At 50.1% G+C, this 18,156-nt stretch overlaps 1 protein-coding gene across 2 annotated transcripts in view; it reads right to left on the reverse strand.

The window, feature by feature from the left end:
* The window catches only part of SEMA4A (semaphorin 4A), a 96,751-nt gene that overhangs the window by 68,612 nt on the left and 9,983 nt on the right, over positions 1-18,156 (reverse strand). The window contains exons 2-5 of one of the 2 annotated variants that reach the window (XM_083166397.1): positions 16,462-16,588; positions 15,880-16,017; positions 15,223-15,341; positions 13,736-13,953 (exon numbers count right to left, since the gene is read on the reverse strand). In XM_083166397.1, the coding sequence (XP_083022523.1) occupies positions 13,736-13,953; positions 15,223-15,341; positions 15,880-16,017; positions 16,462-16,522 (536 nt within the window). In that variant the 5' untranslated portion in view covers positions 16,523-16,588. Of the gene's footprint in view, positions 1-5,350; positions 5,503-13,735; positions 13,954-15,222; positions 15,342-15,879; positions 16,018-16,461; positions 16,589-18,156 lie in introns of those variants that run through there. The other variant, XM_083166400.1, reaches the window with a different exon arrangement.

Below are 18,156 nucleotides of genomic sequence, written 5' to 3' on the forward strand. Positions count from 1 at the left end.
CATGCACAGAGCCCCCTGCGCAGGATATATAGCGCTGGACACATGCACAAAGCCCCCTGCGCAGGATATATAGCGCTGGACACATGCACAAAGCCCCCTGCGCAGGATATATAGCGCTGGACACATGCACAAAGCCCCCTGCGCAGGATATATAGCGCTGGACACATGCACAAAGCCCCCTGCGCAGGATATATAGCGCTGGACACATGCACAAAGCCCCCTGCGCAGGATATATAGCGCTGGACACATGCACAAAGCCCCCTGCGCAGGATATATAGCGCTGGACACATGCACAAAGCCCCCTGCGCAGGATATATAGCGCTGGACACATGCACAAAGCCCCCTGCGCAGGATATATAGCGCTGGACACATGCACAAAGCCCCCTGCGCAGGATATATAGCGCTGGACACATGCACAAAGCCCCCTGCGCAGGATATATAGCGCTGGACACATGCACAAAGCCCCCTGCGCAGGATATATAGCGCTGGACACATGCACAGAGCCCCCTGCGCAGGATATATAGCGCTGGACACATGCACAAAGCCCCCTGCGCAGGATATATAGCGCTGGACACATGCACAAAGCCCCCTGCGCAGGATATATAGCGCTGGACACATGCACAAAGCCCCCTGCGCAGGATATATAGCGCTGGACACATGCACAAAGCCCCCTGCGCAGGATATATAGCGCTGGACACATGCACAAAGCCCCCTGCGCAGGATATATAGCGCTGGACACATGCACAAAGCCCCCTGCGCAGGATATATAGCGCTGGACACATGCACAAAGCCCCCTGCGCAGGATATATAGCGCTGGACACATGCACAAAGCCCCCTGCGCAGGATATATAGCGCTGGACACATGCACAAAGCCCCCTGCGCAGGATATATAGCGCTGGACACATGCACAAAGCCCCCTGCGCAGGATATATAGCGCTGGACACATGCACAGAGCCCCCTGCGCAGGATATATAGCGCTGGACACATGCACAAAGCCCCCTGCGCAGGATATATAGCGCTGGACACATGCACAAAGCCCCCTGCGCAGGATATATAGCGCTGGACACATGCACAAAGCCCCCTGCGCAGGATATATAGCGCTGGACACATGCACAAAGCCCCCTGCGCAGGATATATAGCGCTGGACACATGCACAAAGCCCCCTGCGCAGGATATATAGCGCTGGACACATGCACAAAGCCCCCTGCGCAGGATATATAGCGCTGGACACATGCACAAAGCCCCCTGCGCAGGATATATAGCGCTGGACACATGCACAAAGCCCCCTGCGCAGGATATATAGCGCTGGACACATGCACAGAGCCCCCTGCGCAGGATATATAGCGCTGGACACATGCACAAAGCCCCCTGCGCAGGATATATAGCGCTGGACACATGCACAAAGCCCCCTGCGCAGGATATATAGCGCTGGACACATGCACAAAGCCCCCTGCGCAGGATATATAGCGCTGGACACATGCACAAAGCCCCCTGCGCAGGATATATAGCGCTGGACACATGCACAAAGCCCCCTGCGCAGGATATATAGCGCTGGACACATGCACAAAGCCCCCTGCGCAGGATATATAGCGCTGGACACATGCACAAAGCCCCCTGCGCAGGATATATAGCGCTGGACACATGCACAAAGCCCCCTGCGCAGGATATATAGCGCTGGACACATGCACAGAGCCCCCTGCGCAGGATATATAGCGCTGGACACATGCACAGAGCCCCCTGCGAGGGTTATATAGTGCTGGACACATGAAGAGACCTATAATAGATATATAGTGCTGGCAAGGGTACATGGTAATCTGCAGAACATTACGGTCTCTGGGGTACGTCCTGTGTCAGAGGGGTACATGGTAATCTGCAGAACATTACGGTCTCTGGGGTACACCCTGTGTCAGAGGGGTACATGGTAATCTGCAGAACATTACGGTCTCAGGGGTACGTCCTGTGTCAGAGGGGTACATGGTAATCTGCAGAACATTACGGTCTCAGGGGTACGTCCTGTGTCAGAGGGGTACATGGTAATCTGCAGAACATTACGGTCTCTGGGGTACGTCCTGTGTCAGAGGGGTACATGGTAATCTGCAGAACATTACGGTCTCTGGGGTACGTCCTGTGTCAGAGGGGCACATGGTAATCTGCAGAACATTACGGTCTCTGGGGTACGTCCTGTGTCAGAGGGGTACATGGTAATCTGCAGAACATTACGGTCTCTGGGGTACGTCCTGTGTCAGAGGGGTACATGGTAATCTGCAGAACATTACGGTCTCTGGGGTACACCCTGTGTCAGAGGGGTACATGGTAATCTACAGAACATTACGGTCTGTGGGGTACACCCTGTGTCAGAGGGGTACATGGTAATCTGCAGAACATTACGGTCTGTGGGGTACGTCCTGTGTCAGAGGGGTACATGGTAATCTGCAGAACATTACGGTCTGTGGGGTACGTCCTGTGTCAGAGGGGTACATGGTAATCTGCAGAACATTACGGTCTCTGGGGTACGTCCTGTGTCAGAGGGGTACATGGTAATCTGCAGAACATTACAGCCTCTGGGGTACGTCCTGTGTCAGAGGGGTACATGGTAATCTGCAGAACATTACAGCCTCTGGGGTACGTCCTGTGTCAGAGGGGTACATGGTAATCTGCAGAACATTACGGTGTGTGGGGTACGTCCTGTGTCAGAGGGGTACATGGTAATCTGCAGAACATTACGGTATCTGGGGTATGCCCTGTGTCAGAGGGGTACATGGTAATCTGCAGAACATTACGGTCTCAGGGGTACGTCCTGTGTCAGAGGGGTACATGGTAATCTGCAGAACATTACGGTCTCAGGGGTACGTCCTGTGTCAGAGGGGTACATGGTAATCTGCAGAACATTACGGTCTGTGGGGTACGTCCTGTGTCAGAGGGGTACATGGTAATCTGCAGAACATTACGGTCTCAGGGGTACGTCCTGTGTCAGAGGGGTACATGGTAATCTGCAGAACATTACGGTCTCAGGGGTACATGGTAATCTGCAGAACATTACGGTCTCAGGGGTACGCCCTGTGTCAGAGGGGTACATGGTAATCTGCAGAACATTACGGTCTGTGGGGTACGTCCTGTGTCAGAGGGGTACATGGTAATCTGTAGAACATTACAGTCTCTGGGGTACGCCCTGTGTCAGAGGGGTACATGGTAATCTGCAGAACATTACGGTCTGTGGGGTACGTCCTGTGTCAGAGGGGTACATGGTAATCTGCAGAACATTACGGTCTCAGGGGTACGTCCTGTGTCAGAGGGGTACATGGTAATCTGCAGAACATTACAGCCTCTGGGGTACGTCCTGTGTCAGAGGGGTACATGGTAATCTGCAGAACATTACGGTATCTGGGGTACGTCCTGTGTCAGAGGGGTACATGGTAATCTGCAGAACATTACGGTCTGTGGGGTATGTCCTGTGTCAGAGGGGTACATGGTAATCTGCAGAACATTACGGTCTCAGGGGTACGTCCTGTGTCAGAGGGGTACATGGTAATCTGCAGAACATTACGGTCTGTGGGGTACGTCCTGTGTCAGAGGGGTACATGGTAATCTGCAGAACATTACGGTCTCAGGGGTACGTCCTGTGTCAGAGGGGTACATGGTAATCTGCAGAACATTACGGTCTGTGGGGTACGTCCTGTGTCAGAGGGGTACATGGTAATCTGCAGAACATTACGGTCTCAGGGGTACGTCCTGTGTCAGAGGGGTACATGGTAATCTGCAGAACATTAGAGTCTCTGGGGTACGCCCTGTGTCAGAGGGGTACATGGTAATCTGCAGAACATTACAGCCTCTGGGGTACGTCCTGTGTCAGAGGGGTACATGGTAATCTGCAGAACATTACGGTCTGTGGGGTACGTCCTGTGTCAGAGGGGTACATGGTAATCTGCAGAACATTACGGTCTGTGGGGTACGCCCTGTGTCAGAGGGGTACATGGTAATCTGCAGAACATTACGGTCTCAGGGGTACACCCTGTGTCAGAGGGGTACATGGTAATCTGCAGAACATTACGGTCTCAGGGGTACGTCCTGTGTCAGAGGGGTACATGGTAATCTGCAGAACATTACGGTCTGTGGGGTACGCCCTGTGTCAGAGGGGTACATGGTAATCTGCAGAACATTACGGTCTCTGGGGTACACCCTGTGTCAGAGGGGTACATGGTAATCTGCAGAACATTACGGTCTCAGGGGTACGTCCTGTGTCAGAGGGGTACATGGTAATCTGCAGAACATTACAGCCTCTGGGGTACGTCCTGTGTCAGAGGGGTACATGGTAATCTGCAGAACATTACAGCCTCTGGGGTACGTCCTGTGTCAGAGGGGTACATGGTAATCTGCAGAACATTACGGCCTCTGGGGTATGTCCTGTGTCAGAGGGGTACATGGTAATCTGCAGAACATTACGGTCTCAGGGGTACGTCCTGTGTCAGAGGGGCACATGGTAATCTGCAGAACATTACGGTCTGTGGGGTACGTCCTGTGTCAGAGGGGTACATGGTAATCTGCAGAACATTACGGTCTCAGGGGTACGTCCTGTGTCAGAGGGGTACATGGTAATCTGCAGAACATTACAGTCTCTGGGGTACGTCCTGTGTCAGAGGGGTACATGGTAATCTGCAGAACATTACAGCCTCTGGGGTACGTCCTGTGTCAGAGGGGTACATGGTAATCTGCAGAACATTACAGTCTCTGGGGTACGTCCTGTGTCAGAGGGGTACATGGTAATCTGCAGAACATTACGGTCTCAGGGGTACGTCCTGTGTCAGAGGGGCACATGGTAATCTGCAGAACATTACGGTCTGTGGGGTACGCCCTGTGTCAGAGGGGTACATGGTAATCTGCAGAACATTACGGTCTCTGGGGTACGTCCTGTGTCAGAGGGGTACATGGTAATCTGCAGAACATTACGGTATCTGGGGTACGTCCTGTGTCAGAGGGGTACATGGTAATCTGCAGAACATTACAGTCTGTGGGGTACGTCCTGTGTCAGAGGGGTACATGGTAATCTGCAGAACATTACAGTCTCTGGGGTACGCCATGTGTCAGAGGGGTACATGGTAATCTGCAGAACATTACGGTATCTGGGGTACGCCATGTGTCAGAGGGGTACATGGTAATCTGCAGAACATTACGGTATCTGGGGTACGCCATGTGTCAGAGGGGTACATGGTAATCTGCAGAACATTACTGTGTCTGGGGTACATGGTAATCTGCATTACAGGATGAGGTGATACATTTGCTGCGGATGGGGTGAGGAGGTTACGCAGTGTATATAATGTGCTATATACACAGTCACACATCCGCCGTCACTTACTCTGCCCAGGATGGCTCTCTGTAAAGCGGGCATCGCTGTTCCTGTTGGCAGCCGCTGTGTCCAGCCAGTGCTGTGGTTACTGTGAGCTCCAGGAAAGCAGATTACAGGAGATTTAGGAGCTTGCTCTCTCTCCCACCCTCTCCCATAATAACCCCATTAGTGTCGCTCCAGTGCCAGTAAGAAGGAACGGGCGGACGCTTGGAACACAGAATGAAGACAGGGGTTCACTTGTCCCCTCCAGCCGATAAGCTCAGCCAAGTGACTGACCCAGAAAGCAGATTTCCTTCAAAACTCAATCTGAATGAAATAAATATATTGCTATATACCAGCAGAAAGTGACCTGTATCACCACCCACTTACTGCATGTCAGGTCACCAGCAATCTTATGTTGCTCACTGCATGCTGCCATATTACATGGAAAATCTGCTCCACACAGCAAGACACTGACTCATAGAAAGGCAATTGTAGAGGTCAAATCAACGCAGAACAAATATATATAGATATAGCGAGGGGGGTTAACACCAGAGCGCCCCCTGTGGACAAATCATTACTTACATTTAGGCTTGCCATATTAACCCTTTGATTTACAACACCTATAAATTACACAGGTTCTATGACTGGTTGCATTTCTCCTGTTATGAATCAGTCTCTTTGGTTGCTATAGGTTACAGCACCTTATAGCATAGTTACACGCATGCCAGTTTTTCATAAAGTTCCTTAAATTGTTTAGCACAGGAAGGAGTGAGCAACAGTCTCCTATTGCCAATTAAAGCCACATGGGGATCCGGACATTAAAGTTACCTGAGGGCATACCGGCTGCATAGCAACCACATTGCAAATATACCTGTATTATATCCTTGTAGTGTCTGTGGGAATGTCCAGCTCCTGTGAGAGCAGGTCACCCGCCCACATCGTTACTAAGGCAGGTGGGACAATGGAATCACATGACCCTGATGTGTTACAGCAGCATACCCTCCAACTGTACCGAATTTGCCAGTACAGTACCGTTTTTTAATGGCAAATTAAACCTGTAACGAATGTACCGAATTGACAGCCAGGCAGTGAGCTGTCTGCCAGATCTAGTTTCTCCCGTATACTCAAAGCAGCGGCAGCGGCCTGGTCCCTCGCGGTTATCAATTCTCCCTAGTCTGGACGGCTGCGAGCCAATAGGAGCTCGCGGTCTGGCAGCCACTCATGATTGGCTGCCGGACCGCAAGCTCCTTTTGGCTCGCGGCTGTCCAGCGGGAGAAGTGACAATAGCGACGGACCAGGCCGCTGCTTTGAGTATACAGCCGGGCAGCGCACAGACAGCTCTCTCTGCCTGGCTGTCCTCATCAGGTGGAGGAGGTAGGGTAGCAGTCCTGCTGCAGGAACAAATTGTGGTCTGTGTGAGCTGTGAGGTATGCCGCATATCATTTTAATCATCAGAAGCTCCTTGTGCGTCCTGGTCACATAACAATGCAAATACGACGAATTTTCTGCAAAAAACGGCACCCAACGTTAGCAGAACTGGCCAGGAGCTGCATGGCTTATTGAGGCAAGATGTATGAGGAAACATCTGTATCCAAGCAGAGGCAGAGGTCACAGTGTTAGCGGCTGTGCGAGTGCTGTCTGCGGGTGGGTTGGTTGTGCAATAGTGTTCGGCATATGTGTAAGGGGCATTATGTGTGTCATGTATAAACGCATTATTAATGTGAGACATATGTGTAACATGCATTATGTGTGTCATGTGTATAAGGGCATTAATAATGTGAAACATGTGTAAGGGGCATTATGTGTGTCATTATGTGTATGAAGGGCATTAATAAAGGTTGGCATAATGTGTAAGGGGCATTATGTTTATAAGGACATTAATAATGTGTGTCATGTGTAAGGGGCATTACTGTGTGGTATTATCAGGGGTGCCGAGAGAAAGGGGTAGGGGGTACAAATTACCCAGGCCAAAGTCTGATGGAAGGGCACAGTGGGGGCCCCGGGCCCCCTCCCCTTAAGTGACAGCAGCAGCAGCTCTTCTCCTCTGCCCAGCACACACTGCTTTGTGCTGAGTTGCAGTGTGGCCATGGAGGTGCTTAAAATACAATATTTTCTGAGGGAGCAGTGTGATGGATGAGGGAGCAGTGTGATGGATGAGGGAGCAGTGTGATGGATGAGGGGAGCAGTGTGATGGATGAGGGGAGCAGTGTGATGGATGAGGGAGCAGTGTGATGGATGAGGGGAGCAGTGTGATGGATGAGGGAGCAGTGTGATGGATGAGGGAGCAGTGTGATGGATGAGGGAGCAGTGTGATGGATGAGGGAGCAGTGTGATGGATGAGGGAGCAGTGTGATGGATGAGGGAGCAGTGTGATGGATGAGGGGAGCAGTGTGATGGATGAGGGAGCAGTGTGATGGATGAGGGGAGCAGTGTGATGGATGAGGGGAGCAGTGTGATGGATGAGGGGAGCAGTGTGATGGATGAGGGAGCAGTGTGATGGATGAGGGAGCAGTGTGATGGATGAGGGAGCAGTGTGATGGATGAGGGGAGCAGTGTGATGGATGAGGGGAGCAGTGTGATGGATGAGGGAGCAGTGTGATGGATGAGGGAGCAGTGTGATGGATGAGGGAGCAGTGTGATGGATGAGGGAGCAGTGTGATGGATGAGGGAGCAGTGTGATGGATGAGGGGAGCAGTGTGATGGATGAGGGGAGCAGTGTGATGGATGAGGGAGCAGTGTGATGGATGAGGGAGCAGTGTGATGGATGAGGGAGCAGTGTGATGGATGAGGGAGCAGTGTGATGGATGAGGGAGCAGTGTGATGGATGAGGGAGCAGTGTGATGGATGAGGGAGCAGTGTGATGGATGAGGGAGCAGTGTGATGGATGAGGGAGCAGTGTGATGGATGAGGGGAGCAGTGTGATGGATGAGGGGAGCAGTGTGATGGATGAGGGAGCAGTGTGATGGATGAGGGAGCAGTGTGATGGATAAGGGAGCAGTGTGATGGATGAGGGGAGCAGTGTGATGGATGAGGGAGCAGTGTGATGGATGAGGGAGCAGTGTGATGGATGAGGGAGCAGTGTGATGGATGAGGGGAGCAGTGTGATGGATGAGGGAGCAGTGTGATGGATGAGGGGAGCAGTGTGATGGATGAGGGAGCCGTGTGATGGATGAGGGAGCAGTGTGATGGATGAGGGAGCAGTGTGATGGATGAGGGAGCAGTGTGATGGATGAGGGAGCAGTGTGATGGATGAGGGAGCAGTGTGATGGATGAGGGGAGCAGTGTGATGGATGAGGGAGCAGTGTGATGGATGAGGGGAGCAGTGTGATGGATGAGGGGAGCAGTGTGATGGATGAGGGGAGCAGTGTGATGGATGAGGGAGCAGTGTGATGGATGAGGGAGCAGTGTGATGGATAAGGGAGCAGTGTGATGGATGAGGGGAGCAGTGTGATGGATGAGGGAGCAGTGTGATGGATGAGGGAGCAGTGTGATGGATGAGGGAGCAGTGTGATGGATGAGGGGAGCAGTGTGATGGATGAGGGAGCAGTGTGATGGATGAGGGGAGCAGTGTGATGGATGAGGGGAGCAGTGTGATGGATGAGGGAGCAGTGTGATGGATGAGGGAGCAGTGTGATGGATGAGGGAGCAGTGTGATGGATGAGGGAGCAGTGTGATGGGAGCAGTGTGATGGATGAGGGAGCAGTGTGATGGATGAGGGAGCAGTGTGATGGATGAGGGAGCAGTGTGATGGATGAGGGGAGCAGTGTGATGGATGAGGGAGCAGTGTGATGGATGAGGGGAGCAGTGTGATGGATGAGGGGAGCAGTGTGATGGATGAGGGGAGCAGTGTGATGGATGAGGGGAGCAGTGTGATGGATGAGGGAGCAGTGTGATGGAAAAGGGGAGCAGTGTGATGGATGAGGGAGCAGTGTGATGGATGAGGGGAGCATTGTGATGGATGAGGGGAGCAGTGTGATGGATGAGGGAGCAGTGTGATGGATGAGGGAGCAGTGTGATGGATGAGGGAGCAGTGTGATGGATGAGGGAGCAGTGTGATGGATGAGGGAGCAGTGTGATGGATGAGGGAGCAGTGTGATGGATGAGGGGAGCAGTGTGATGGATGAGGGGAGCAGTGTGATGGGAGCAGTGTGATGGATGAGGGAGCAGTGTGATGGATGAGGAAGCAGTGTGATGGATGAGGGAGCAGTGTGATGGGAGCAGTGTGATGGATGAGGGAGCAGTGTGATGGATGAGGGAGCAGTGTGATGGATGAGGAAGCAGTGTGATGGATGAGGGAGCAGTGTGATGGGAGCAGTGTGATGGATGAGGGGAGCAGTGTGATGGATGAGGGAGCAGTGTGATGGATGAGGGAGCAGTGTGATGGGAGCAGTGTGAACAAATAGAAGAGCAGAGAGATCACTGATTTATTTGCATACTAGTGCCACAGACAGTAGGGCAGAGAGGAGCCTATGCCGTGCGTCATCTTACTAGCATGGTATAAGAGGGTCTTTCTTTGCAAGACCCATGCTGTGGGGAGCAGAATGCCCCCCTGTGACTGTCCCCATACTTGTTTTCTGCCCATTTGCAGAACAGCTTAAAAACATGGGATGAAAAAGCTTCTAAAGAGGATACGTTGCCCAATCACTTGGTAAATGATAGCTAAAATTGGTTGCTATTTGGTGCAATTAGTAACCATGGCAACCCAATGTACCACCTCCGTATATTAAGGGTGAACTGTCTCTGTTCGGTCCACACAACTCCCAAGTACTACTGCTCCCATCACATATGTGTGCTTGGGAAATATACACAGCCGGGAAGTCATTGGACTGAAGGAGGTATCAGACCAGATACACCAGGCACCGAAAACATTGACCTGATGGATATCTGATGAAATTTCCAAAGTAAGTAACCAGGAACTCAGCCGACAAGAATGTCTCTTGGTAAATGTGGAAGCTGCTGCCAGAGTCCCACTGATGGTAAGAGCGATAATGAGCCACTGGTACACCCTCCTCGGAACGGCCGCTGGGCAGCACCACCCAGTGCCACGTTTCCTCCAGACTCACAGCCGGTGAGACAGAGAATTGTCCAAATGTACTGTATAAATAGAAATTTCCTTCCCCTTCTCCGGTGGGTCCTCCCCGGTCAGGACCTCTCCACATTCAATCTCCAATGGTGGGTGGTGGAGTTCTACTAATATCTGGTACAGTAGAGAGCCGAGAACTGCCCCAACACATGGTGCCACCACAGGGACCCACCACCAGCTGTTTCCAGCTCTGTAAAGGAGGAAAGCCAGATCATCCGATTATACTTGCTCTACTGGTGAGACCACATAGATGGGGTGGTGAGACTATGCATTATAGACGGACTGGTGAGACTATGCCATATAGATGGACTGTGAGACTATGTCATATAGATGGGCTGGTGAGACTATGCCATATAGATGGACTGTGAGACTATGCCATATAGATGGACTGTGAGACTATGCCATATAGATGGGCTGGTGAGACTATGCCATATAGATGGGCTAGTGAGACTATGTCATATAGATGGACTGGTGAGACTATGTCATATAGATGGGCTGGTGAGACTATGTCATATAGATGGACTGGTGAGACTATGTCATATAGATGGGCTAGTGAGACTATGTCATATAGATGGACTGGTGAGACTATGTCATATAGATGGGCTGGTGAGACTATGCCATATAGATGGACTGGTGAGACTATGTCATATAGATGGGCTGGTGAGACTATGCCATATAGATGGGCTAGTGAGACTATGCCATATAGATGGACTGGTGAGACTATGCCATATAGATGGGCTGGTGAGACTATGGGCCTTATTCTAGTTCACTCTTTCTGACAAAATCCTTCTTAGATGGACAAAACCATGTGCACTGCAGGTGGGGCAGGTCAGTGTTACTTGTGCAGAGAGAATTAGATTTGGGTGGGGTTTTACTTCAAAAGGAGATCTATATTGCAGTGTAAAAATAAAGCAGTCAGGATTTACCCATCACAGAAACAAAATAACTCACCCAAATCTAATTCTCTCTGCACATGTTACATCTGCCCCACCTGCAGTGCACATGGTTTTGTCCATCTAAGAAGGATTTTGTCCATCAAAGGATTTTGTCAGAAAGAGTGAACTAGAATAAGGCCCTATGTCATATAGATGGACTGGTGAGACCCCATAGATGGGCTGGTGAGACTATGTAATATAGATGGGCTGGTGAGACTATGTCATATAGATGGACTGGTGAGACCACACATAGACGGACTGGTAAGATCACACAGATGGGCTGGTGAGACTATGCCATATAGATGGGCTGGTGAGACTATGCCATATAGATGGGCTGGTGAGACTATGTCATATAGATGGACTGGTAAGATCACACAGATGGGCTGGTGAGACTATGCCATATAGATGGGCTGGTGAGACTATGCCATATAGATGGGCTGGTGAGACTATGTCATATAGATGGACGGTGAGACTATGTCATATAGATGGGCTGGTGAGACTATGCCATATAGAAGGGCTGGTGAGACTATGCCATTTAGATGGGCTGGTGAGACTATGCCATATAGATGGGCTGGTGAGACTATGTCATATAGATGGGGTGGTGAGACTATGCCATATAGATGGACTGGTGAGACCACATAGATGGACTGGTAAGATCACACAGATGGGCAGGTGAGACTATGCCATATAGATGGGCTGGTGAGACTATGCCATATAGATGGGCTGGTGAGACTATGTCATAAAGATGGACTGGTGAGACTATGCCATATAGATGGGCTGGTGAGACTATGTCATATAGATGGACGGTGAGACTATGTTATGCCATATAGACGGACTGGTGAGACTATGCCATACAGACGTACTAGTGAGACCACATAGATGAGCTGGTGAGACTATGTCATATACAGTAGATGGACTGGTGAGACTATGCCATATAGATGGGCTGGTGAGACTATGTCATATAGATGAGCTGGTGAGACTATGTCATATACAGTAGATGGACTGGTGAGACTATGCCTTATAGATGGACTGGTGAGACAATGCCATATAGACAGACTGGTGAGACTATGCCATACAGACGTACTGGTGAGACCACATAGATGGACTGGTGAAACTATGCCATATAGATGGACTGGTGAGACCATATAGATGGACTGGTGAGGCTAGCCGATACAGATGGACTGGTGAGACTGCCCTATACATATGGACTGGTGAGACCATACAGATGGACTGGTGAGACTGCCCTATATAGATGGACTGGTGAGACCATACAGATGGACTGGTGAGACCATACAGATGGACTGGTGAGACTGCCCTATATAGATGGACTGGTGAGACCATATAGATGGACTGGTGAGACTATACAGATGGACTGGTGGACGGCTCCCCGACAGTCGGGATTCCGACAGTCATTCCTCCGACGTTGGAATCCCGACTGCTCCCTCGTTGGGGTCCATGACCCCCGTAGAGGGAGAATTAAATAGGTGGCGAGCTGCGCTCGCCACCGTGCCCGCAGCGTGGCGAGCACAGCGAGCCCGCAAGGGGCTTCATTGCGCTTCCCCCACTGTGCAGTCGGGATTCCGACATCGGAGAAATTACTGTCGGAATCCCGACTGTCGGGGAAATATACCACACCCTATGCCTGTCATTGTAACAAATTACCATTCTGTAGGTCTCAGTAGGGTTGAAGGCATTCCCAAGGTAAGGTGGTTATGTAGATCTTTCTTCATATGCACCACCCATCTTGTGGGAATGTTTCCTCATTGGGGTGTCCTTGTGATTTGCAAGTATTGATAATGCTTAAGCCCCAATCGTTACCCCTTAATCTTGGTTGATATAGGGCTCAAGAGGCCAAACTCCACAAACCTCTATCAGAAGATCTCAATAGTCAAGTATATGATGTCTACTACCAGTTTACCATTTCCAGTAAGGCCCTCTGATGATCTACAACAGGACTCTAAAGTGTACGATGTTGTCTATAACAGGAGGTCCAAGTTAAGGACCATGATGATGTCCAGTCTATAAATTCTAAGTACAATCTTCAATTCTACACTTAGATTATGGGGTAGGTGTATCAATCCTTGGAGTGAGATAAAGCACAGAGAGAACCGGCCACTAACTGCAGTGTTACGTGTTTCAAAATTGAAAGAAGCGGATTTCATACATCTCCCCATATGGTATCAAACCTCCTAAAGTACACAGGTGAAGTTGCCCACAGCAACCAGTCAATTCCTACCTATCTTTTTATAGACTGTGCTTGATAAATAAGAGCTAGAATCTGATTGAGTGTCATGGGCAACTTCTCCACCTGTCCTCCTTAGAAGGTTTGGAATGAATATCTGACCTAAGATTGTTTATAAACACCAAACAGGGTCTTCACAAAACCTCACTGACCTGAAAACATCGGCTCCCCATCCAGCCACATAGGTGAACAGCCTCGGACCCAGGTCTCGACTTGGGTTTATAGGGAATCCACAATTGCCGCCCATGGACAATCCAATGGACAAGACCAGCAAACCCACAACGACAGGCTCCAGACCCTTGGGGACAGGTTTGTTCCTGGGGTCACAGATGGCCAAGATGCCAATCAGCAACATGCCCGTTCCCATCACCTGTGTTCAGAATACAATTGTCAATTCCCTCTGGAAAGACAGTGAGGACATTGATTGATGGGCCTATCATAGTGTATGTAATAAATGTGACTGGTAATAATGTACAGTAATAATAATGTACATTAATAAACCATAGTACATCTGGAAAACGTATACATGTGAAAGAGACTTATCTCTAGAACTTCAGTGCCACCAGGAAATCTGTTGATTAGAAGATGCTACGTGGAAGTCACACAATGATATTAGGGTCAGATAAAGGCCCTTATTCTGATTGACGCGGACTTTACCGCATACTTTCGGATCGCGTGTTTACGGCGTCTGCGCATGCGTGGAGAACGCAACGCGCATGTGCCACGCCTTGACTCGGTACCAGTTCGGCCAGATCCCGTCCAGAACTGTTCACCGCTATCATTCGGGAAATAGGGGCGTATTATGGGCGTCATGCGGAATGACACATGGGCGTAGTTTCAAAGTGGGCAAAACGGGGCGGAAACATGGGCGGACACGGGGGAGTACACTTATGTTGGGGGGCGTACATTCGGAAACCACTCCGAATGCACGCGATCAAAAAGGCCAGAAATGTGCGGTGTCCACAAGTGTACTATTGCTTTGCGGACACCACTCGTTCATGCGGTAGGCGAACGTACGCCTAATGACTACAACCATTAACACCTGAACCCAATAGAATCTACTCCTTTACTCATTACTCACTAATAGGACGCTTGTCAGTGCTTTAATTGAAACCATTGCACTTCAATTGCTGTAAGGGTTAATGTGTGCAATGCATGTGTTAGGCATGCTTGTAAGGATATATTGGAATCTAATTGATTCCAATTCCAAATAAGCATTTTTTTATGAGGATAGGTAATTGAATAAGTGGGTCATGTGATGTATACCAGAAGATACTTCATAGTGGGTTGTTTGGCGTAAATACTCCGCTTACGTGCGGTAGCACCGCTTGGCTCCCGTTCGGATGCGGTATTCCCGAGCATACTCTGTAATACTCTGTAATACCGTGCCGAATCGGAGTGTTTCTCCCGCACACGCATGCTTTGTATGTCGTCCGTAAACACGCCCTGTTCTTAAAGAGTGAGTCCGTCCGAATGCGGAGGACACGTGGGCGTTTCTACGGACGATGGCCGCACGCGGCAAAACACGGTGGCGTGCGGACCGCACCGTAAGAATGCGGGAATATCCGCACCGATCAGAATAAGGGCCAAAGTTAGGTAGAGATAAGAGAGACAGAATAACTTGCTGACTGGGGGTTACCTGGTCCAGGAAGCCATTCCAGGTGCTAAGATAGGGGGAGGGGTAAGAGCAAAATATGGAGGCGGTCTCTCTTGATCCGTAAACCGTCAGGCTGCCGTTAGTATAAGTCTGGATGGCGTCTGAAATGGAAGAGAACTTGTGATGTTTCCACAACATCCAGTGGCTGGCGCCATATTTGTTTGTGCAACCTACAGAAGCAGGCCTCATGCTCCAACCTCTCTGTACCCAGTCCCAGGCAGCACGGCCTTAGGGGGAGATCCACCAGGCCTTTTACAGAGGATAAATGCTATCTCCAACCAATCAGCACCGAGGTAGCATTTACTAAGTACATTGTCTAAAATGATAGGAAGAAGACGATTGGTTGCTATGGACAACTTCTCCACTGCTTGATACATTTACCCCATATGGAAGATAACTAACCACCAATGGTTTCTAGCTTTACCATCGATTAATGTTTACAGAAGATCGGGTGCAGAGGTCCAATGTCGCATGGCAGCTGAAGTCTCTTGTGCATGAGTGCCACCTAGGCTGATTGTAGCGCGATGTCTATAAATAACAGAAAGCGAGGTGCCGTTTCTGTGACCAGCGCGTTCAGCCGAGTTCCTGAATACATCAAGTTACGTATGGACGGGATGCGGTGTGGAGACTTCAGCTCACCGTAATATAAAGCAAACACAGCCGCAGCCCCGGTGAAGGACGCCACCAACTGGATTAGAACGTAAATGGGTAACTTCCTCCAGGGGAACCTGCCGAGGACGCACAGGCTGAGTGAGTACGCCGGATTCAGGTGCCCTCCTGTGGGGTAGGAAACGCTGGTTAGATAACTGGTTCCAATTGTAAAGCGCAACGGAAAATGCTGGAGCTATATAAATAACAAGTGATAATTAATATATATATATATATATTGTAGAAAAGGGGCGCAGCAGAGCAAGATGGGGACAAATGGGCGAGTCATCGGTTCTGAACGTTTGTGTAAACCGGAAGTCTGACGTCCTAAGGAAAAAGCCGCTCATCCCCCACATGGCACTGGCCACACCTACAGATTACTGACCACACCCACACAAACCACTGGTCACACCCACACACCGCTGGTCACTCCTCCTCCTCTTCTCACAATAAGCACCCTGGTCAGTTTCAGTCTCAGGCCCATGTGGCCCTCAATCCCTCTATGACCCCATGGGGGGGGAAGCATAGATTGCAGTCATTAAGCGCTGGGGTAGCAGACACCTCAGAACATACCTGAGACGCCTCCTGACACATATATTGCAATGATGACAGCAATGGCTCCACCCAGGTACATGCAGAAGAAGTTGCCTTTGGTGTTAGAGCTGGTGACTCCTTGAGCGGTGGCTCCGATCGTGATGAACTGAGAGACGGGCAAGAGATAATTAGGGGGACACAGCACATGGCCCTACCCACTCATTAGACATTGCACACCGATGCTTCCCTCACGGCCATCAGACTATCATATCAGTCATGCTGTCCCAGCATCAGGGGTACGATGGCGCATGGTCACACATTGGGGTGCGTAGTGTGGTCAGGTATCTGCAGTGTACTGTAATAGCACCATGTCACGGGAACAGCTCTGGGTTGGTGCACGGCCTGTGGGGGTATGGCTCATTGGGTCAGCAACAAGCAGGTCGACATGAAGGAAGTTCGAGGAAATTCAGTAAAGTGCTTATCTTAGGAGATGGTAGGAGGTCGGTCACCCAACGCGTTTCGTCCATGTGACTTCATCAAGGGGTTACAGGCACAGGTGGTGCCACTCAACCAAAATTAACCAGACTTAAGGTCAACATGCAGGAAGGGTCGACATAACTTAATGTTGACATGGGTTCGGACGACAGGGTCAATAGGTCAACAGGGTCATTAGGTTGACAGTGAAACGGTCCACATGTTGTTGTTTTTTTACCCGAATGTCGACACAGTCAACATTCGGGTAAAAAAAATAAAAAGTAAAACGCAGCACCGCACCCCCTCACTGCACTCGCCATGCTTCAGGCACACTATGTTATTTTTCCATCACGCACTAGTGGATGGTAGGGCATTAAATGCCGCCTGTCGGCACATGTCGGCTTAAAAAACAGTAAAAAACCCTGTCAACCTTTTGACTCAACCTAATGACCCTGTCGACCTAATGTCCCTGTAAACCTAACCCATGTCGACCCTAAGTCATGTTGACCTAGTGGTGTCGACCTAATGCTTGTCGACCTACTTGCTGGTGACCCAATGACCGTATCCCACCTGTGGTGGACGTGTCCGGCCAAGCCCACAAGTAGAACCCTTCAGATCCAGCAGGGAAGCGGCAGGGGCGGCACTCGCGTCAGCTGAAATAAATCATTGTTTTATTGTATAAGCTGTAACTGTACCCTGTGCCGTCGGCATTTGCGTCACCTCCTGGAGATTGTCTGTCCCTCGTCTCCAGCTAAAGTGAAAGCTGCCCTGTGGGATGAGGTGGTATATACAGGTACATGCTGTAACATGATGGGTTAATGGCTGGGTGGAACCCGTATGTTGGACTCTCGCCTTCTCCTACAGCTTTATTGCTATTCAGTAGCCATTGCCCTGATCTCACACTTATCTCCCTGATTGTTATTTATGTTCTAGAGATCACTGGGGTATTCCCCGTTCTATTACTGCACAGAGTACGGCCAGGTGACATGTCGGGGCCTTCTCCTGTCCTGCTTTATCATGTCTCATGTATGGCAATGGTTCCCAAACTTTAATCATGGAACCCTACAGTATCACATTAAAAGGTTTTGGGGAAAAAATTAACCAAAGTTAATTGTGCCTCCTGGCATACTTAGTGTCAGTTATGTGGTGGTACAGATATGTGGTGGTGCACAGATATGTGGTGGTGCACAGATATGTGGTGGTACAGATATGTGGTGGTGCACAGTTATGTTGTGGTACAGATATGTGGTGGTGCACAGT

Source organism: Crinia signifera, chromosome 12 (assembly GCF_055691185.1).
Source record: "Crinia signifera chromosome 12, ASM5569118v1, whole genome shotgun sequence".
In the NCBI taxonomy this organism is placed as follows: Eukaryota; Metazoa; Chordata; class Amphibia; order Anura; family Myobatrachidae; genus Crinia; species Crinia signifera.